At 37.4% G+C, this 21,058-nt stretch overlaps 5 protein-coding genes across 6 annotated transcripts; 4 read left to right on the forward strand and 1 right to left on the reverse strand.

Annotated features, from left to right (window-relative positions):
• The first annotated feature begins 536 nt into the window (after positions 1–536).
• LOC111794818 (casein kinase 1-like protein 6) lies at positions 537–5,656 on the forward strand. 2 transcript variants are annotated; one of them, XM_023676972.2, is made up of 14 exons: positions 537–1,327; positions 1,427–1,467; positions 1,688–1,757; positions 2,006–2,154; positions 2,248–2,343; positions 2,624–2,694; positions 2,844–2,905; positions 2,993–3,056; positions 3,169–3,253; positions 3,697–3,823; positions 4,128–4,207; positions 4,306–4,369; positions 4,503–4,618; positions 4,949–5,656. In XM_023676972.2, exons 1-14 carry the CDS (start codon positions 1,252–1,254, stop codon positions 5,210–5,212), a joined length of 1,365 nt encoding a protein of 454 aa, XP_023532740.1. In that variant the 5' UTR covers positions 537–1,251; the 3' UTR covers positions 5,213–5,656. The 2 variants fall into 2 exon arrangements, with proteins under 2 accessions (XP_023532740.1, XP_023532741.1); XM_023676973.2 differs by having other exon boundaries at positions 538–1,327; positions 4,309–4,369.
• A 380-nt stretch (positions 5,657–6,036) lies between these two features.
• Positions 6,037–7,950, forward strand: LOC111794951 (CRIB domain-containing protein RIC6-like). The gene is made up of 4 exons (XM_023677167.2): positions 6,037–6,665; positions 6,762–6,862; positions 7,027–7,081; positions 7,287–7,950. The coding sequence occupies exons 1-4, from the start codon at positions 6,602–6,604 to the stop codon at positions 7,670–7,672; spliced, it is 606 nt and encodes a 201-aa protein (XP_023532935.2). The 5' UTR covers positions 6,037–6,601; the 3' UTR covers positions 7,673–7,950.
• A 771-nt stretch (positions 7,951–8,721) lies between these two features.
• RIC7 (ROP-interactive CRIB motif-containing protein 7) lies at positions 8,722–10,633 on the reverse strand. Its single transcript, XM_023676971.2, has one exon. It carries the CDS (start codon positions 10,349–10,351, stop codon positions 8,927–8,929), a length of 1,425 nt encoding a protein of 474 aa, XP_023532739.2. The 5' UTR covers positions 10,352–10,633; the 3' UTR covers positions 8,722–8,926.
• A 1,136-nt stretch (positions 10,634–11,769) lies between these two features.
• LOC111794819 (protein NPGR2) lies at positions 11,770–16,296 on the forward strand. The gene is made up of 6 exons (XM_023676975.2): positions 11,770–12,081; positions 12,536–12,816; positions 13,180–13,432; positions 13,641–14,860; positions 15,525–15,678; positions 15,856–16,296. Exons 1-6 carry the CDS (start codon positions 12,075–12,077, stop codon positions 16,173–16,175), a joined length of 2,235 nt encoding a protein of 744 aa, XP_023532743.2. The 5' UTR covers positions 11,770–12,074; the 3' UTR covers positions 16,176–16,296.
• Positions 16,297–17,256: 960 nt separating this feature from the next.
• LOC111794820 (rho GDP-dissociation inhibitor 1) lies at positions 17,257–20,904 on the forward strand. Its single transcript, XM_023676976.2, has 5 exons — positions 17,257–17,661; positions 18,872–18,935; positions 19,022–19,243; positions 19,340–19,464; positions 20,643–20,904. Exons 1-5 carry the CDS (start codon positions 17,458–17,460, stop codon positions 20,709–20,711), a joined length of 684 nt encoding a protein of 227 aa, XP_023532744.2. The 5' UTR covers positions 17,257–17,457; the 3' UTR covers positions 20,712–20,904.
• The last annotated feature ends 154 nt before the right edge of the window (positions 20,905–21,058 follow it).

Consider the following 21,058-nt stretch of genomic DNA (forward strand, 5'->3'; position numbering starts at 1 on the left):
GCACGTTTCTCTGTAACAAACTGCAATGTGGGCTCTTATCTTTCCATTCAATCGACAGCACAAACGTGTTCGGCGCGGCACTCCATTTACTAATTTACCAATATACCCTCCATTAATTTCACATCGTAAAACTATTTTTTAATATACATACATCTTTAGTCCTTAAAAACTATTAAATTAAATAAATCTTCCAACTTTAAACCACTTATCCGTCACAAAATTTTTCAATTTTATATTATCTAAACTTAAAAAATACATTAATTTTACATTATAATATTAAATAGAAAGTTTAAGACAATAAAAATGAATATACGACACGTTTAATATTGTTGATTGTATATAATAAGACAATAAGTATATAGGAAAGTTAATTTAAATTTAAATAATTATATGACACTAAAAGAACTTATTACATACTAATTAAAGTAAGATTAGAAAAAAAAAATAACAATAATAACACCGAGGGGCTAAAATAGTAATAAAAAAAGTCAATTAATAAAATAAAATAAAATAAAATAAAAGCATTATAATAATAATAAAGAAAAAGAGTTGAGAGAAGAGGAAGAGGAAAAGAGAGGAGAAGAGGGAGAAATATATCGGCCGCCCGACCTCTTTCTCCTTCTTATTCTTTGTAGCGACCATTTTCTGGTTTCATCCACTCCTCTTTATTTTTTATTTTTTCCTTTTTCTTTATATTTCTTCATCTTCTTTCTTTCTTTCTCTCTCAATATGTAAATTTTCTTCCCCTAAATTTTCTGTCATCCATTTCTGATCCGAACCCATCTTCTTCGATTACTGTTTGTCCCTTTCGACCATTAATTTTTTTTTTTTTTTTCCTCTCAATTTCATCTTTCAAGACAAATTTTCATTTAATATTCATTTTTCGGTCAATGTAGCTTGCTTTCCTTCAAACTAGGGTTTCAATTCACCATCTGAGGTTGAGTATCTAATGGGGTCCTATTCTTAAAATATGTAGTTGAATAGGATGCTCTTCTTTGAGTAGTTTTGATTTTGATAACGTTCTTTCAGTATCATCATCGTCTATAGAAATCTAGGGGAGTTTCTTGTTCTTCAATTTGATTGTTGAGCGAGGGTCTCCCTGGAGCTTTATCTCTAATCTGCTGAAGTCGTTAGCAGTGGAATTAGCTGCCGGGGAAAGGATCATGCTCGTGTAGACGACGATTTGAGGTGAATCTGGGTTGGTGTTGTCGCATTTAGTTTCTGGGTGGACTTTGATTAAAGAATTGGATCATGGACCATGTGATTGGGGGGAAGTTCAAGCTCGGGAGGAAGATTGGGAGTGGGTCTTTTGGAGAGCTCTATTTAGGTGTGTCTCAGAATGGTTTCTCTTGTTTTGTTTTCTTTTGGAACTTTTGTATATTTAGCAAGCGTGGTGATGATTCGTTTGTTTTGTTTATTATGGCAGCTGTTAATGTACAAACTGGGGAGGAGGTTGCAGTCAAACTAGTATGTGACTGGGTCTTGAATGGAAGAATATTCACCATTTTTATTTTGCTTTCAACTAACCGCTTACCTTCCATTAGTAGTAGTTGCTACATCAATTTCACAATTGACTGTTTCTTGTGATAATATTGCTGTTAGCTATAAAGGTCTTTTGATCATATTATATGAAGCGTCAGTTATAACCATCTTCTAAGCCCAGTTATTTTTTTTTTTTAAATTTCAGGAACCTGTGAAAACCAAGCATCCTCAGCTTCATTATGAGTCCAAATTGTATATGCTTCTTCAAGGAGGAAGTGAGTGTCTCTCTCTCTTTTTCTCTCTGATGATTAGATGGTGTACAAACCGTAGGTTGGTTGTCTAATTGTCTAAGTACTGGGGAAGTAAAGATATATGTGGCGTTGCAATATGTAGTTTGCATAATGTGCTGGTGGAAGATACCAGGGGACAGTTAGATGTTCTTGGTACGAGTACCAGGGGTCATCATTTTTTTTTTAATAAGAGCTTTTACGATGTTACTAAATTCTATATTTTATTGATGAAGCGGGAATACCCCACCTGAAGTGGTTTGGAGTTGAGAGTGATTACAACATTATGGTGATCGATCTTCTTGGGCCAAGTTTGGAAGATTTATTTAACTACTGTAATAGGAAGTTTACATTGAAAACTGTCTTGATGCTTGCAGATCAATTAGTAAGTGCACAGAGCTACTTTTGTATTGTATACATGAGCATTTGTTGGATGGTGAAACTAATTAACTCCCTCTCTATTTATTGTAACTTTCAGATTAACAGGGTTGAGTACATGCACTCAAGAGGTTTTCTCCATCGTGACATAAAACCCGACAACTTCTTAATGGGACTTGGGCGGAAAGCCAATCAGGTAGTGCTCTTGTGTAGTTTATGTGATTCTCTATGCCCTATTTGAGGGAAATTTTATTAGGTTCTGGTCTTATAGTGATTCAATTTCGAGTTATAGAAATTTCGGATAATATGGTTTAAAATGATTTCAAAGGAACAAAGTTTTATATTTTTCCATTGTATCTGATATAGTTATGATGAAGTATAGTGATATTTTTATTATTTTTTGTTACAGCCTAGTAGTTGCAATTACAGTTTGTAGTTTTTTCTAATCTGTGTTTTGTTGAATTATGCTGTTATAGGTATATGTCATTGACTATGGCCTCGCAAAGAAGTATAGAGATCTGCAGACTCATAAGCATATACCATACAGGTTGATACTGTTCTGAGAAATTATGGTTCTATTTGCGATATGGCAAGATCTGTATATGTTTTGTTCAAAATTGGCTAGTTCTTAGAAGATTGAGATAGGTGAGGTATCAATGTACTAGAATCTTTACGGTTTTTTCACCAATTTTTCAGGGAGAACAAGAACCTCACTGGCACAGCTCGCTATGCTAGTGTTAGCACTCACCTAGGAATTGGTGAGTAGTCTTGGAAGGAACTAGAGTTCAAAACTTTGTAAATGCCTCAAGATCTTTTTAATAATATTATGCTTCTTTTATGGGCAGAGCAAAGTAGAAGGGATGACCTAGAGTCTCTTGGTTATGTGCTTATGTATTTCCTAAGAGGAAGGTTGGTCTACTGAACTCCTAAAGAATACTCTCAAGGCGCTCAATTATTTCATGAATTCTGCCTCATCTTGTTTTTTGTTTTCATATAATGACTTCTGAAATTTTTGTTTCAGCCTTCCCTGGCAGGGTCTTAAGGCAGGCACGAAGAAGCAAAAGTATGACAAAATCAGTGAAAAGAAAATGTCGACTCCTATTGAGGTACCCCAGAGAATCTAAAAGAAAATCACATTCCGCATATGTGCTCACATGTGTAACATTCAATTAGAATTATCAAATTGGTAATAATGATGGTTTTATTTGCAAGTATTAAGTTATTATTGTTTAAATAGTAATTACTATTAATTAATGTTAATTTTATTAAAATAATTAGTTAGGATTTCTTACAAGAGTAGTTTTTAATAACCCAAAAAGAATTATTAAGATCAAATGACAATGCCCCCTACCCTCGCCACCACACAATAGGAATAAAAATGTTGACGAGAAAACACTATAATAATACTATATGCTATATATATTCTTTACTAACCTTTTGTTCATTCCTTGCAACTGAACATAACCTCACCATAGAACATACTTCTCTTTTATGGGCAATTAGTCTCTATTCTGCTGTTGTACAAATCCATTGTAATTATATTTTATAGGTGCTTTGCAAATCACATCCACCTGAGTTTGTATCTTATTTCCATTACTGTCGATCACTGAGATTTGAGGACAAGCCAGATTATTCGTATTTAAAGCGACTTTTTCGCGATTTATTCATACGAGAAGGTAACTCGTTGAACTTGATCTCAATACTCTAACATTATATTTGCAATATTTGTTTCTATAGCCCTCTATGTAAGCCTTGGGTTCAAGGTTTCTTTTTCTCCCTCAAGTGGAGCCATTTTCTGTCATTCCTCTTCATAGGCCTTGACTGTGTTTTTGTATAATAAATTCATCTGAATTCTTCAATTAGAAAATTTTTGTTATTTAAAGCTGTTTTGTGGCTTTTTTGTCTCCTTTTTTCGTTATCCATTATACTTCTCAGCGTTGAATAAGGATTTCTCAGTAGGTTATGAATATCTCCTTTCAGGCTATCAATTTGATTATGTGTTTGACTGGACTATACTGAAGCACCACCCTCAAAGTGGTGGCAGCAGTTCCAGAGGACGAGTAAATGCTTGCATTCTTTTTCCTTTTGTGTGTGTATGTATATTTTTTTTCTTTTTTTTTATTGGATTTTTTATTTTGGTTCCTGGTTCCGTTTGTAGCAGTCAAGTGGAAAAGCTGCACTTACTCCAGGACCATCTGCAGAAAGGCCGGAGAGAACCTCAGGTCTGCTTCCTTGACATTTTCCCTACTTAGAAAATATTTTTTTTTTTAAGGACTACGGAACATAATTTTTCGAAAATATAGGTGCACTTTAGTGTTGAACGTATAACTTATCACTTGGTATTGTTTGTTAAAGTTGGGAAAGAGCTCCGAGAAAGATTGTCAGGTGCAGTTGAAGTATTTTCCAGGAGGAATGTCTCTGGTTCCAGTCCACATGTTGATCATCCCAAACAAAAGGCTCACGAGGATGTGGTAAATTATCTTCTTTGAATTGAACTAAAAATGTTTTTAATGTATGTTCCTTCTCTTGCATTAGATGATTAAGCCATTCAGTTCACATTCATGAGAGTAAGAATCGCTGAAGTGTTTGCATAGTTTTGTTTTGCTTGGATGTGATTATTGTCCTTGGATTTTTCTGACAACCAAATTCAGATGACCTTAGTGGTAAATTTGTAGGGTAGTACTACATAGATGACCTTTCTTCCCTTAATGTTGCTGTGATTGCACTTTGGTGATGTCATATTTGTAGATGAGTTGTTACATTAACTTTCTACTTGAATTTATTCCTACCCTTGGTTTCAGCTTCCTGATCCTGACCGAGCACGTGGTTCTTCTCGATACGGAAGCTCCTCAAGAAGAGCTATAATTACAAACAGCAAGCCTGGTTCTTCTGGTGATCACAGTGGTGAGGGTCGTCGACTTGTTTCCAGCACTGGGCGCCCCTCTACCACACAGAGACTTCATTCTTCTCATGAGACAAAACCAACCTCATTTGTTCGACAATCAACAAAAAGCGGTCGTGACGATCCTCTCCGGAGCTTTGAACTTCTATCAATCAGGAAGTAACAAGTAACAAGAAAATTTTCATCAAGAGGCAATTTGCATTTTGCATCAGAGGGATAAATCCCTTGCACTTGCAATTATTTGCATCATTTAGTTCTCTCTTGTACATTGGACATCGCCCAACTCAACCACGAAATGAACATTACAGGTCAGTCGACACAACTTATAAGACACAAAATCCCTCCGAAGAGTTTGCTGCCATTGTATCGTGTTTTTAGATCCGACCCCAGATGCTGAGATTCAAGCTGAACATTTCTACTTGTGATTCAAGCAGATGTAATAATAACTGTATTTTCCTTTCACGTACTTCTTTTCCAGACCCATCTCTATCTCTCAGTTGTTTTTATAGTTTACTAGTGTGCTTAATATTATTCACGAACAAAAATCTTTGTGCACCCACTTGGCTGGAATACGAGATTCAATACCTCAAAAAATCTGTTCCTTAAATGTTCCCCTCTCCATTTTTTTATTAAATTCTGTGTAGTGGGATTGAAAATCAGACAATTTCTGAGATTATGAATTGAAAAACGCCTTCTTCCTTTTCCAGGATGAAACTGCAAGTTGAGATTGAAAGTTGTATAGTACTTCAATCCTTAGCCACGTTTTCTTTCTAGTATTGTTTTGCTCCATATGTTGATGTAACCTTAAAAGGACAAATGCGTGTATCATTTATCTTGAAATTCATAGAAAAGGCATCAGCATTTGGATTTCTTCATAATAAATCATCCATATTAACCAGAAAAGGAGGACAAAAATGAACATCAAGTTTTGGTATGAAACAAAGTTAACCAAAAACACAGGCTGTGTAATATTGTTTGGTGAATTATATAATGAAGAAAGGAAATGAGTCATTGGTGTTGAACCACAAAAGAAGGTGTAGGTGTAGAGAAATTTGAGTAAAAAATGAAAGAAAAGAAAGACGAAAACAACATTTGAGAGTGAGACGAGAGGAAGACCTCTAAAAAACTTTCCTAATTTTATCCCTAAAGTTCCGAAAAATTTGTGGCCAAAATTCAAACCAATTGAAACCCACCAAATGAACGAAATCAACCACGCCTTTGGTTTCAACATATATTGTTTTTGGGGTAATTGGTATCCATTCCTTCAGACAACTCATCCTCTTTTCTTCTTCTTCTTCTTCTTCTTCTTCTTCTTCTTCTTCTTCTTCTTCTTCTTCTTCTCCTCCTCCCTACTCTCATGCTCATTTGATTTCATGGCTAATTTCCATGCTTTTTTGCCTCATTTCGGCCTCCATTTGGGGTTCCATTCTTTCATTTTGAGCCCTTTTCTTCCCACTTTGGCTCACTTTTGAAGCTCTCAAAGCTTTGATTTGATCCAATCTTCTTCCCCAAAAGCACAGACCAAAGCAGATCACTTCAGTCCTCCACAAAAATGTCTAATAACAATAAAATGAAAGGCCTCCTCAAAGGCCTCAGATACATTTCTCAAATATTTGGTAAGCAAATAAAATTTAAAAATTGAAAAAAAACCCATTTCCCCCCTTCTTTCTCTCATAAAAATAATAATGATAATAAAACCTGAATTTTTGCAGATAATGAGAAAGAACCTGAAATGCAGATTGGTGTACCCACAGATGTCAAACATGTTGCCCATATTGGATGGGATGGTCCTTCAGTCAATTCTCCAAGCTGGGTATATCCATATATATATATATATATATATATATATATATCAATAAATAAATCTTATATCTTAAAATATATATACATAATCATTCATTAAATTTCTTTAAATTAAAAAAAAAATTGAAAATTTATAATTATTTGTATGGTGTTCTTACGAGCAAGTGAATGCAGATGACTGAATTCAAAGGTGATCCTGGAGATGCCTCTGGCCAATTGGCTTCTCAAGGTATCATTTATTTGCTTTTTTTTGTATTTTTTATGTTCTTTACTAAATTTTTCTTTCTAGTTTCATAATGTTTACGCAATTTTAAATGAATTTTTTAATAAATAAAAATATGTTTTGGGTTTTATTATAAATTATTTTCACCCTTTGTGTGGGGAAATTAATTGCTGTAATGGATTCCGGAGACATTCAAGAAGTAATATGGCAGATACGAACCACACGGCTCGGGATATGCCGGAGATACCAAAAGCATCGAGAAGACAGTCATCAACTGTCGGCGGCAGTGCGGGGGATTCTCCGACAAGGGAGAAATCGGAGAAGACAAGGTCAAAGAAATCTTCAAAGTCCAAGGAATCGTCTACGTCGGATGGCATTAGACCGTCGCACCGAAGCTCCGAACTGTCCCAGGGCGGCGAGTCGGGGGCTCCGAAGAAAGCGCGACGGAAGAAATCGAAGGAAGACGGATCGACGAGATCGAGATCAAAAGGTGCGGCGGCGGATATTTGTTCATCTCAATTCTCCGATAACGGGTCGGACGCCATTTCCAGATCCAACGACGATGACTTGTTAACGGGAGATGGGGTTTTTACATAAAATAAATAATTTCCTTTATTAAAAAAAAAAAAAAAAAAAAAAAAAAAAAAAAAAAAAGCTTTTGGGGGAAGAGGGAAAAGGGAAGAGGGGCAATTATGTAATATGTAGTTCACTTAAAGCAGTAGGTAGCCTAATTCTTTAGTTTTTCCTCTTTTTATTTTTTATTTTTATTTTTTTGGTTTAAGGAATGTTTATTGTCGAACATATTGTCATTTTTTCCCCTTTCCTTTTTATTCTTTCAATTGGTATAAATTCAAAAAGTATTTTATTTGTTGTTATTACATTTTTGCCCTCCCTCTATTATTATTTTTATAAAAGTAATATTTAAATTAGAATTAAAATTTTAGTTTTAATTTTATATTCAATAAATCAAATAAACATGAGAAAGATTTAATAGAGTTAGTTCGAATAGAAAAATCGAATATGGTAGATAAAAAATTTTAAAATGATATAATTACTACGCGTGGATAACCACATTGCCCACCCATCAAACAATAGCTCGATAGATTGAAGTTGGTGCGTATAATAATAACATTTTATTGCATTTAAATCAATAATTTCGTATCGTTATCTATTATTTATTTACAAATATAAATAAAATATTATTCACATGTATCATTAAATGACCAATCCCATGCATATTCACGCAGCATGCAAAATTATTGGATGTTTGGTGATCAAATTGGGCGACGAATAAATGACATTATTTAGACTTTAAGGTGAAACGGTTCAAATTATTTAAATAAATAAAAAAAAAACTTTTTATTATTCATACCAATTATTGTGCATAACAAAATTCTATTATTTTATTATGATTTCTATTTTCTTTTTTTTTTCTAAATATTTATTGACGATAGTAAAATTAAAATATTTTTATACTAATTTTGAGATATTATTCTCAATAATTTATTATATATTATTGAATTTTTAAAAACAAGTTTTTAAAATAAAATTTAATGTGACGATGTAATGAATAAAAGAAAATTTTCATGTAAAATTCAAAATGAAAATAAAATAATAAGCTTAAAAAAGTAACTAAAATTAGAGTCTCATTAATGTTTATATCACTGTATGCATATTTAAGCTGTAAATTGCTACAACTTAATTACAAACTTTGCACTTTTCTCATTGTCACTCGTTCAAATCCTAAATACAAATAGAAGAAAAAAAAAAAAAAACCACAAAAATCTCCCAAACTCATCTCAGTCAGTGTAATCTCCCAACTTAATCTCTCTATTAACGTTAATCCAACTCTTAACCCTCAAAAACTCCGAAAAATTTCAGCAAGAAAATCCAGAAAACCGCCATTAACAGAGTACTCTGAAGCTTAACAGAATCAAGCATGAATGAAGAACACCCACTGAGAAAAAGCTGCTGTGTGATGACTGATTGTTGGCACAGTTTGATCTTCCCCAAAACGCTTCCATTTTTAACATTCTTGAGCTCTTCATCAACACACAGATCTGGGTTCCCTCTTAATCTTAATTTCCCTTCAAGTTTTGCACAGAAATTTGCAGAAAATGGAACTCTGCCGCTTAGATTGTTGTTCTCTACATTGAGTCCATTCAATGTCTTCAGAAACTCAAACTCCGGCGGCAATGTCCCTTCAAGATTGTTACCGTCAAGCCCCAAATAGTTTAAACTTCTCAGATGAACCGCCATTGATGGAGGAATTTTTCCGGTCAATCCCATGCTAGAAAATCCAACCGTGGACAACCTCTTAAGCTTCTCCCATTTCTCTGGAATCTCCCCTCCGAGCAAGTTGCCGCTCAGATGAACCTCCTTCAACCTCGGAATCTCCGATAGAAATTTGGGTATCCCGAAATTCCCAAAACGATTGAAGCTCAAGTCCAGAAACTCCAGTTTCTGCAGGTTCCGGTAGCTTTCCGGAACTCTGCCGGAGATTCTGTTAGAGCTTAAGTCCAATTTCAGAAGCTCTGAGAGATTTCCAATGGATTCAGGAGCATATCCGTCGAGGAAATTCCGACTGAGGTCGAGAATCTTCAGCTTCTTAAGCTTCGACAAACTAGCCGGAATCTGACCAGTGAGACGGTTCCGGGAGAGGGTAATTTCTTCCAGTTCGCCGGAGTCAGAAATCCGTTCTGGGATTCCACCGTAAACGCCATTTCCAGTGATGATTGCTCTTCTTATGTTTGTGAAATTTGCAAAGAGACTTTCAAGAGAAACAACCAACGACGGATTATCCACTAAAACAAGCTCCTCCAAACTCGCCGCAAACGCCGGCGAGTCACCGTCGGATAAATAAACCGCGACGTCGGAGGTGAAGCACTTGTAGAAGACGAGCTTGCGCAGGTATCTAAAGGAGGAGAAAAGAACTGGGTCGATAGTAGAATTGGAAGAACAGGGCGGATTCGCAGAGTAGTCGGAGATAAAACCAAAGCTCAACTCGGTGATATGAACAGCGTCAGGCTCCGTACTGTTCGGGAATTCATAAAAGTAGTCACAAACGACGCCGTGTGGAGCGGCAGAGCAAAGATCATCGGGGAAGAATCTCCGCCACGGGACAGCGGAGTTGACGGCGGCAAGAACAGCAAAAACAGAGTCTCGTTCCACAGAAGACAAAACAGGGAGTTGTTGCTGATGGGAAATGGAGAAACATTGCAGAAAGGTGATGAGGAAGACAAAAAGAAGCCATAGAAAGCGGCGAAGAACAGCCATTGGAGAGAGGAAATTGAAATAAAAATGGAGAAATGGAAATGGAAATGGGAATGGAATGGGGTTTTGTTGTTATGTTCTGTGGTTTTTATTTGGTTTGAGGATTTCTTTTGTTGTGGGTGGGACTGCAACAGCAACAGCAACAGCATCTGTTTATTCGCCGTACTGAAGAGTGTAGTCTTTAAAAAGGGCATGGCAGGCATTTGCAGAGTCGTTTCAGACAATTCGGAACCACTTTGCAGTGAAAACTACCCTACGCCTTCGCTACTTCCATTATAATTCAACCTCTTCTTTTAATTTCTTCTAAACATTAAATAATCTCTAACACACATCCTTCTTCCGATGTGACAAACACACATCAAAAGTAGACAATAAAGTGAATCCTCCAAAAATTGTGTCTTTTTTTCATAACAAAGTTGTTGGCATTTGGTAATGCAAGCAGAACGAGCCTTAATGAACAAATACTACATCCTAATAAAAATGATTTTTACGACAACTACAAAAATTTTTAAAGAAATGAAAGTTATTACTCATACCGCATGTTCTTATTGCGTGACTCAATCATAAAAATTCTTTAGTTAAGCGCATTTAAGTGGAGACACGGGAGGCATTCCAAAATTTTTAAAAAATCAAAGAAAAGATACTAAATTTATCATTTTAGGTATGTTTTAAAATCGCATGCAAAGTCGAGGCTTTTGGAAAGCAAAACGAAGGAGAGTGAAAGGCATCGGAAAAAGGGATAAAAAGTAAGGGGGGCCGTTGAATCCGACAGCAACCTGCAGAAACCCGACACTCCGATCGCCAAGCCGACAGCGTCGCAACGCAGCCGCCGACTTCTCATCTCAAAACCCTATCCTCTTCTTCTCTTTCCGAAAGCGACCCCAACTCTTTCTAATTTCAATCCCCACCTCACCCCACCCCCCAAGGCAAAACATGCCACGTCACTACACATTATTGGGCTTCTTACTCCTCTTGGGCCTCTCTCTCCTCTCATTCAACTATGGCCCAACCCACTTCTCAAGCCCATCAAAAGTTGCTCAAGCCCAACATCAACACTAAACAAGTTCAAAATCCAAAAGTGCTTGGAAGTGAAAGAATTTATGCAATAGGAATAAAAATACACAAAAATCTCATTGGATTTCTCAATTTTTGTTTAGAATTTACTTTATTCTTCCCATATTTCACTCCATCCTTATTCCATATTTCAATTGTCAGAACGGAAAAGAATAAAAAATTGAAAAACAAAAAAGAACAGTCTCTGACAGTACAGTTGGTAAACGGTTTACCGCCGGCGCGTAACGCAGAAGCCCATAAGATGTGTGCCACGTGGCAAAAGGTAAGCCTCAGACAACGTGGTAACTTGCGAGTGTGGGACCCAAATTTCCCTTAACCTTCATAAAAAGAGATATTAATAAAACCCCCAAAGGCTTAAGATCGCCTTCTCTAGGATTACTGTTTTCCTCGATTTTCCATTTTTTTCCCTTCTTTTCTTTTGATTCCTTGTTTTCATCCGAAACCAAACCTCAGAGTTTGGTGAAAGTAGCAAATCAAAAGAAGGCCAAACAATAAAGTTGAAAATTGTTTAAGCTTTCGTCTGCTTTTTGGGCGCTTTTAATTTCAAAAGGATTCAAAAGGGGTCTTGATCGATTGTTCAAGAGAATTCAAGTCATGGGTATTGCTGTTTCTGGATTTTGCCTTCCCCCGCTCTTCTTTTACCTTTGGGAGAATGAAAGGTGTTTATTCTTGCTCTCTATACTCCTCTGCTTAGATTGTTTTAGTCGCTTCGATTGTTCCTGTGAATGATTCTGGGTTCTTGCGAATTTTCAAATTTTCGTTCTGAACTATTCTGATGTCTTTTGGCTTTTCGTTGATGGAATTTGCTTGGAGGAGGCTGAAGCTGAATGTAATGGTTTGATTTTTAAGGTGGGGTTTTAAAATGAAGGGGGCTTTAGGGGTTTTTCAATTTTTTTGAAGCTTTTCTTGGAGTTCAAGGATACCATGTTTAGGGTTTTGAAAATTGAAGACATGTTTTCTTTGCTGCTTGAGTTTGGGTCTACTGTATAATCTGAGGAGCATTTGTGGCTCGGTAGTTGGGCTGATAATCGAAATAGAAGTTACAGAAGTGTTGTTATGATTGATTTTGTTTTTGAATTTATATTTGATGGTGGGTTTCTTTTGTGGTTGAAGATCTTTGGCTGCTGTCAAACAATATGAAGAGTGATGTTAAGATAAAATGGCGGCGGAGAGCTGCAAAAGGGGAGAACATTAGGAAGATAATGAAGTGTTTATGTTCTGGAGAGAAAAGAGCTGGTGATGGTATGATTCCTGCATCAGAATTGCAGTCAACTTTGGAGAATTCAGCAAGCGAACACTCCTCACGAATCGGCGGGACTGTCATGAAGCCAGAAATTGGCAATATAGAAGAAGCCGAGTCTTCGCTTCGTGAGAGCGGTTGCTTGAATTATGAGGTTAGAGTCCTTAAGATTCCTAGATTGCAAGTTAACTTTCTTGATTCATTGTTTCATTTTCAGAGGATCCCATGGAACAAAGAAGGAACAAGTTCTTGTTTTTTTATCACATGTTTGTCACAATCCAGAGGAAGCAAGTTAGTATAGTGAAAAAAAAACACATAAACATGCTTCTTTCTGGTGCTTTATGATCAAAATCTTTTGAAAATTGAATGTAAATTGATCTCTGCTTGTATGAGTTTTTGGTCTGTATATTGTTTTACATAAACAAAGCTTAGTGACAGAACTTTATAGTAGTTTATATGGGAATCATGAAAATAAATTGGAGCCAAACATAACTTTATATTGATATGTTGTTTGAAGGAAGCAAGAGCATTGCTGGGAAGATATGAATATCAAAAAGGAAACATTGAAGCTGCTCTTCATGTATTTGAAGGAATAGATATCACTGCAGTAACTAGTAAGATAATGACCTCCATTGCTAGAACAGGACACCGTCCAAGGAGACGATCGCAACGTTTTAGTGACCCACCAATGTCTATGCATGCTGTCAGTTTACTGTTGGAAGCCATCTTTCTAAAAGCAAAATCCTTGCAAGGCCTTGGGAGGTTTGGAGGTACTGTTTGTTAGTTGAGCCTCTCGAATCTATTTCTTTTGGTCAAATGTCTTTCAACTCTGGTGTTGAATTTTGGTTGGAATATGAGGATTCGGTCTAGTTTTCTTTTTTCGGGGTTGTTCGAACAAAAGGGGAAAGACGATTTGAGCTGATTATAAGAGTAAAAGCATTAATGTGTAGCTGATCTATGTTTTCCCCATTATTGCAGAAGCTGCTCAATCTTGCAAAGTTATTCTGGACATACTTGAATCTTCATTTCCCGAAGGGTTGCCTGAAAACTTTGGTGCTGATTGTAAATTGCAGGACACAGTAACGAAAGCTGTTGAGCTGATACCAGAACTATGGAAACAAGGCGATTCTTCTCAAGAAGCGATCCTTTCATATCGGCGGGCACTCCTTCATCAATGGAACCTCGATGCGGGAACCACTGCTCGAATTCAGAAAGAGTTTGCCATTTTTCTTCTGTACAGTGGAAATGAAGCATACCCTCCAAATCTCCGGTCTCAAATGGACAGCTCATTTGTACCAAAAAACAATTATGAAGAAGCTATACTCTTATTTATGATACTACTTAGAAAAGTTGTTCTTAAGAGGATTGATTGGGATCCATCAATCTTGGATCACCTCTCCTTTGCACTAACAATATCAGGGGATACAAGCGCTTTGGCAGGTCAAGTAGAGGAATTGCCTCCTGGGATTCTACATCGAAACGATAGGTACCATACTCTCGCTCTTTGTTACTATGGAGCTGGAGAAGACTTGGCTGCTTTGAATCTTCTGAGGAAATTGTTGGGCAGTCATGAGGATCCTAAATCTCTTCCTGCTTTATTAATGGCGTCAAAGATTTGTGGAGAGCACAGTGATCATGCTGAAGAAGGAACACGTTATGCTCGTCGAGCTCTTCAAAACTTGGATGCTGGATGTGATCAACTGATAGGTGTTGCCAACTGTTTGTTGGGTGTCTCTCTGTCTGTATATTCTAAATCAGCAGTTGTAGATTCTGAGCGGTCCTCCAGACAATCTGAGGCGATAGAGGCCCTGGAAGCTGCACGGAAGAAGACTCGAATGACCGATCCTAATGTTCTCTACCATTTGAGTGTTGAATATGCTGATGAGAGGAAGTTGGATTCAGCACTTCATTTTGCAAAGAAGTGTCTCAAACTGGAAGGTGGATCTAATATTAGAACTTGGTTACTGGTGGCTCGGATACTCTCTGCCCTGAAACGATTCGTGGATGGCGAAGGTATTATAAATGCAGCTCTGGAGCAGACTGGGAAATGGGATCAAGGCGAATTGCTTCGAACAAAAGCAAAGCTTCTGATAGCACAAGATGAGCTGAAAGGTGCTATTGGGACTTATACTCAGTTACTCGCTGTTTTTCAAGTTCAGAGTAAAAGTTTTGGCTTGGGAGATAAGAAGCTACATAAGGTTTATTTCTGTATTTGGGGTTTCTATCAATTCATCTCTGATAGTTTGAACATAAATTTTCATTTGTAGTTATTTCAGGATTGATTTACATGTGAATAAATTACACGAGTCTCCTAAGAGATTCCACATCGGTTGGAGAGGAGAACAAAACATTCTTTATAAGAGTGTAAGATCTCTCCCTAGCAGACCCGTTTTAAAAACCTTGAGGGAAAGCCCAAAGAAGACAATATTTGCTAGCGGTGACCTTGGACTGTTACTAATGGTATCAAAGCTAGATGCCGAGCGATATGCCAGCGAGGAGGTTGAATCCCGAAAGGCGGGTGGACACGAGGCAGTGTGCCATCAAGGACGTTGGGCCCAAATGGGGGTGGATTGGAGGGTCCCACATTGGTTGGGAGGAGAACAAAACATTCTTTATAAGAGTGGAAACTTCTCTCTAGTAGATGTGTTTTAAAAACTTTGGGAGAAACCCCAAAAAGGACAATATCTGCTAGCGGTGGGCTTGGGCTTGGGCTATTACATTAAGCCTTGCAGTTTGAATATATTTTTGTAATTCGTGATATGTTTCCATTTTCGCTCATGGATCGTTGTATCTTAATCTTGTTTTGGATGTATCATTCACCATTGCTGACGTTTAATCGTTGTCGGTACCTCCCTTTGACAGAACAGCAGAAATTGTATCAGAAGCTTGCAATTGGAAGTGTGGCATGATTTAGCTCTAGTCTATATAAGGCTTTCACAATGGCACAATGCCGAGGCTTGCCTTTCCAAGTCAAAGGCCATCCATTCTCATTCGGCATCTAGATGTCATTTCACAGGTAACTCCTTAACATCATATGAATTATCTTATCATTACTTCACTTTTAGCTTCTGTTCTCCTTAATATACGAATCTGAAGATAATATCTGGTGATTTGAACATCACAACCATATTTTTCATCCAAGTTTTTAGTTCAATCATCTGAGGTTGATGTTTGGAGCTTGCATTGATTACAGGTATGCTTTATGAAGCAAAAGGATTGTATAAAGAAGCTTTGAAGGCTTTTATGGCTGCTCTGGACATCGATCCCGTTCATGTCCCGAGCTTGGTTTCGTCTGCCGTAGTTCTCAGACGTCTCGGCCACCAATCGCACCCCGTTGTTCGCAGCTTTTTGATGGATGCTATACGTCTCAACCAGACAAACCACGCTGCGTGGTACAATCTCGGGCTATTCTACAGAGCTGAAGGAACCAAATCTTCATTGGCTGAAGCTGTTGAATGTTTTGAGGCTGCAACATTTCTTGAAGAGACTGCTCCTGTTGAATCCTTCAGATAAAACAGCTCTGCTCAAATAATTTTTTGAAACAAAGTATTTTCCTTGTATCTTCGCTTCATAATCTATTTTACACCCTCATTGTACAACAACAGAAAATTAATAAATGTAAAGTTTCTCTCTATTTCTGGATGGTTTCTCTCTATCGATCGAACTCAACTTGTTTGGAACTCTGTTTTATTGCGAGATCCACGTCAGTTGGAGAGAGGAACGAAACATTTTTTATAATGGTGTGGAAACCTCTCCTTAGTAGATGCGTGTTAAAATCGTATGGCTGACAGCGATACGTAACGGGCTAAAGCATACAATATCTACTAGTGTTGACCTCTGACTGTTACAAATTGTATAGAGGCAAACACCAAGCGGTGTACCAGCGATGATGGTTGGGCCCTAAAGGGGTGGATTGTGAGATCTGAGTTGGAGGGGGAACAAAACATTTCTTATAAGGGTGTGGAAACCTCTTCTTAGTAGACATGTATTAAAACCGTGAAGCTGACGACGATACATAACAGGTTAAAGTGGACATTATCTTCCCTCAAGCTGTTGCAAATGGTATCATAGTCCGACATTGAGTGGTGTGCTAGTGATAACGTTTGGACTCCAAAGAAGATGGATTGTGAGATCCCATGTTCGGTTAAAGAGATAACGGAATATTCCTTACAACAACTGTAAACCATGGATGCTCAACGTGATGGCATATTAGATAAGATTGTTTTTGTAATTATTGATTGCATCATTATATTAAAGTAAAAAGAAAAAAAGATAAAGCTTTATTTATAGAATTACAATTATAAAAGAATCTAAAATGATTGGAGACTGTTTCTTCTTTAAACCGAACTTTATAATTTCTCTTGGAATGTAAAAGTTGAAAATAGAACAAATACAGATGAATATCTGTAAATTACATAAACAAAGTGGGTAAAATTCCAAAAACTATAATATACAAGGACGGGAATGAAAAATAAAATTGGATAGAGACTTTTCACGTATGAATTAAAATTTCCCTGATTATCCACTATGGTCAGAGAACATCACGCCGACAGAGCACTGTTTTTAAGAAACAAAGACAAATCGCCAAAACAGACAAATCCAAATCACCACAAACATGCTCTGTATCTTTCTTCGAGAGAAAGAGGGGACAAAATGTTTCTTTGAGAGTACAAGTGGGTACAAGTCCGCTGCCCAAAGTTGAATCCCAAACCATTATTCCATCTGCTTCAGCTTTTCATAAATCTTAAAACCCATAAGCTCTGTTTTTTTTAGGGGTTGCTCGAAATCCGTAGCTATGGAGGTTGGAAAGAGGGTAGAAGAGGAAGCAGGGCCGTCTTCGGCCGGGAAAATTGATGAGCTCCGGGGGGAGAAGCTGCCGCAGACGGCGAGTGGGAAGCAAAGTGAGGAGTCCGAGGTCGGAGATGAAGAGGTTGATGATAAAGAGGGGTTCACTCCAGGGCCTTTGCTTTCACTTAAAGAACAGATTGACAAGGATAAGGTCTTTCTTTCTCTCATCCCTTTTCAAAATCTCCATTTTTTCTGTCTGATTTTTGGTTAGAACTTTTGGATTAAGGGGTGCTTTTGTTTTGGTTTGCTTCATGATTTGGTTGCTAATAACAGAGTTTATATGTTTGGGTAACGGCCAGTGGGTCTCAGAAACTAATAGACTAATGAAGTTTAAACGCATTTTCAGAACTAAAAGAAAACCCTTATGCACAATGCGGCTTCTCAACTATCAAACTGAGTATTATAGTGTCTTGCAGGTTTTTGCAGTAGTTCTTCAATGAGATGATATAATAATGGTTTATTTTTTTGGATTCTTGTAAGTTCATAATCTGTAGGATAGCATCAGCTTATTTTGCTAAGTTGGTTGGTTGAGGATTGTTGGGAGAGGAGTCCCACGTTGGCCGTTGGCTAATTGAGAGGAAGATCATGAGTTTATAAGCAAGGAATAGTATCTCCATTGGTACGAGGCTTTTTGGGGAAACCAAAGGCAACCCCATAAGAGCTTATGCTCAAAGTGGATAACATCATACCATTGTGGAATTTAGTGAGCCATGCCCTTAACTTAGCCATGTCAATAGAATCCTCAAGTGTAAAACAGAAAAGTTGTGCGTCTCGAAGGTGTAGTCAAAAGTGACTCAAGTGTCGAACAAATGGTATACTTTGTTCAAGGGCTACAGAGAAGGAGTTGAGCCACGACTTAGGGGAGGCTGTTCGAGGGCTCCATAGGCCTTAGGAGAGGTTCTATGGTGTATTTTGTTCAAGGGGAGGATTGTTGAGGATTGTTAGGGGAGGAGTCCCATGTCTCTTAATTAAGGGGAAGATCATGAGTTTATAAGTAAGAAATACTATCTCTATTGGTAGGGCCCGTGATTCCTAACAAAATCTCCACAAAATAGCAAAAAAAACGAGCCTGCCACAGAACTATCCCTTTATCTTATAGAAGGGACGATATGAATCTTTTTTTTTTTCTCCAGACATTATATTCATTCCAAGCCCTTATCACCATGGAACCTATATTATTGAATATTTTTTAGTCATCCCTCCGTACAGGTGTAGCTCTAAACCTCATAGTTATGCTTCTTTGTGGAGTTGATTCTTCTAGCTTTAGATGACCTTAGTGAACTTTAGAAGGCAATCACTTGAAACAAGTGATTCTTACAGGGTCATACAGTTCTGTTCTAATGTTGTTCTTACTTTTACAGGATGATGAAAGCCTGAGAAGGTGGAAAGAAAAGTTGCTTGGCTGCTTAGAAAGTGACTTAAGTGGTATATTTTCTGAAATTCTTCTTTGTTAATTGATAGTTTTGCTGCACTTGTATTTATACATAACATTATGCTTTCTCTGATACTAGAACAAAGGGAACCTGAAGTCAAATTCCACTCCATTGGGATTATTTCTGATGAGTTTGGGGAAATCATCACTCCATTGCCTGTTAATGAAAATCAAGGTGGCCGTGTTCTCTTTACTCTCCGAGAAGGATCTAGGTATCAACTTCGGTTGACGTTTACCGTAATGCATAACATCGTCTCAGGCCTGTCCTACTTGAATAAAGTCTGGAGAGGAGGATTGCTAGGTACATAAATTTTGACATCCACTGTTTCTGAAAGCATGCTTATCAAAGTCAAATAGTTTAACTTATTATGCTTGTGTTTTTGGCGATTGATATCAGTTGATCGGACACAAGGAATGTTGGGTACTTTTGCCCCGCAGCGAGAGCAGTATGTCGAAACGTTGGAGGAGGAGACCACTCCTTCTGGTGTTCTTGCAAGGGGAAATTACTCTGCAAAGCTGAAGGTATGCATAAACAAATACATGTTGACAACTGATGATTATACAATTATAACAATTTTGAATTCGTCTAATCTCTGAAGTGTTACCTTAGAGTCCATATTTACTATTTTTTACTTTTTGGCTGAAATTGAAATTTAGCGAGTTTACAAATGCAAGGAAAGAAATTCGACCTCGTGCACGACGGGAAAATGTATAGAATACATGAGCATGGAGGACATGAACTATCATCAATTCCTAATGTCACATCAATTCATCTAAACAACTTATGTGTATCCATCAAAATTTGACAGTTTAGCTGAAATGGTATGGCAGTTGATCATAGAATGGGTATTAATTATTAAATAAGATTAGGATTAGACAAACTATCTCTTTCTAGTATTTTGTGGCAGGATGAGATCTGTTGTTTTGTGGTTTTGTGGGCCGAGATAAACAATATGACCTTTAGAAGTGCGAGATTTCACGTTGGTTGGAGAGGGGAACGAAGCATTTCTTATAAGAGTGTGGAAATCTCTCCTTAGTGAACGCATTTTAAAACCTTGAAGGGAAGCACGTAAGGGAAAGGCCAAAGAGGACAATATCTGCTAGCGGTAGACTTGGGCTATCACATATGGTATCAGAGCCAAACACCGAGAGGCGTGCCAGTGAGGACGCTGAGCCCCCAGGGGGTGGATTGTGAGATCCCACATCGGTTGGAGACGGAACAAAGCATTCCTTATAAGGGTGTGGAAACCTCTCCCTAGTGGACACGTTTTAAAATCTTGAGAGAAAGCCGCCAGTGAGGACGCTGAGCCCCCAGGGGGTGGATTGTGAGATCCCACATCGGTTAGAGACGGAACGAAGCATTCCTTATAAGGGTGTGGAAACCTCTTCCTAGTGGACACGTTTTAAAATCTTGAGGGAAAACCTGGAAGGAAAAGCCTACAAAAGACACTATTTGCTAGCGGTGGGCTTAGACTCTTACAAGAAGGGTTCAGAGAGACCTAATGACGTGGGTTCCTCGTTAGATTCTATGTTTCTCATTTGCGTAAAAGGCATGTTTGTTTTGTAATTATTCTTTTGTAATACATATCAGGTGGCTCAAGCACAATTTAAATAGCTTCTTGGCCATACATGTTATTAGCTTCATAGATTTCCAGCTTTCTGCATGAATGGTTAAACCTTTTTTTGTTGGTTTTCGACAGTTCGAAGACGACGACAACCGGTGTTACATGGAACTCCCGTATTCCTTTGAGATCAAGAAGGGCAGTTAGTTGAGTTAACGTCGAGTCGAGTTGGCGCACGTCTTTCTTGGACCATTTCTTCTTATTGTTTTCCTCTAATGAACTGGTGGTCGTCTTTTTCACCCTTTTACTTATTTGAACCACAGTAGGAAATATGCAAGATGTGAGTACAATTTGAGTCTTTGATGCTATGAATGGAAGTTCCTCGTAAATTGGCATACAAGTAGCTCAATGAATGTCAGTACAAAATGATCTTCATTCTACAGCCCCACTTCCTGTAGCCGTGGAGAATGATGAACCTCAAAAAACTCGTGTACGATGTTTTTATAAATTAAAAAAATGAAGAATTAAATTTGTAATTTTAAATTTTAATAACA

The sequence above is a fragment of the Cucurbita pepo genome, chromosome 5 (assembly GCF_057944985.1).
Source record: "Cucurbita pepo subsp. pepo isolate OVF chromosome 5, ASM5794498v1, whole genome shotgun sequence".
NCBI classification, from domain to species: Eukaryota; Viridiplantae; Streptophyta; class Magnoliopsida; order Cucurbitales; family Cucurbitaceae; genus Cucurbita; species Cucurbita pepo.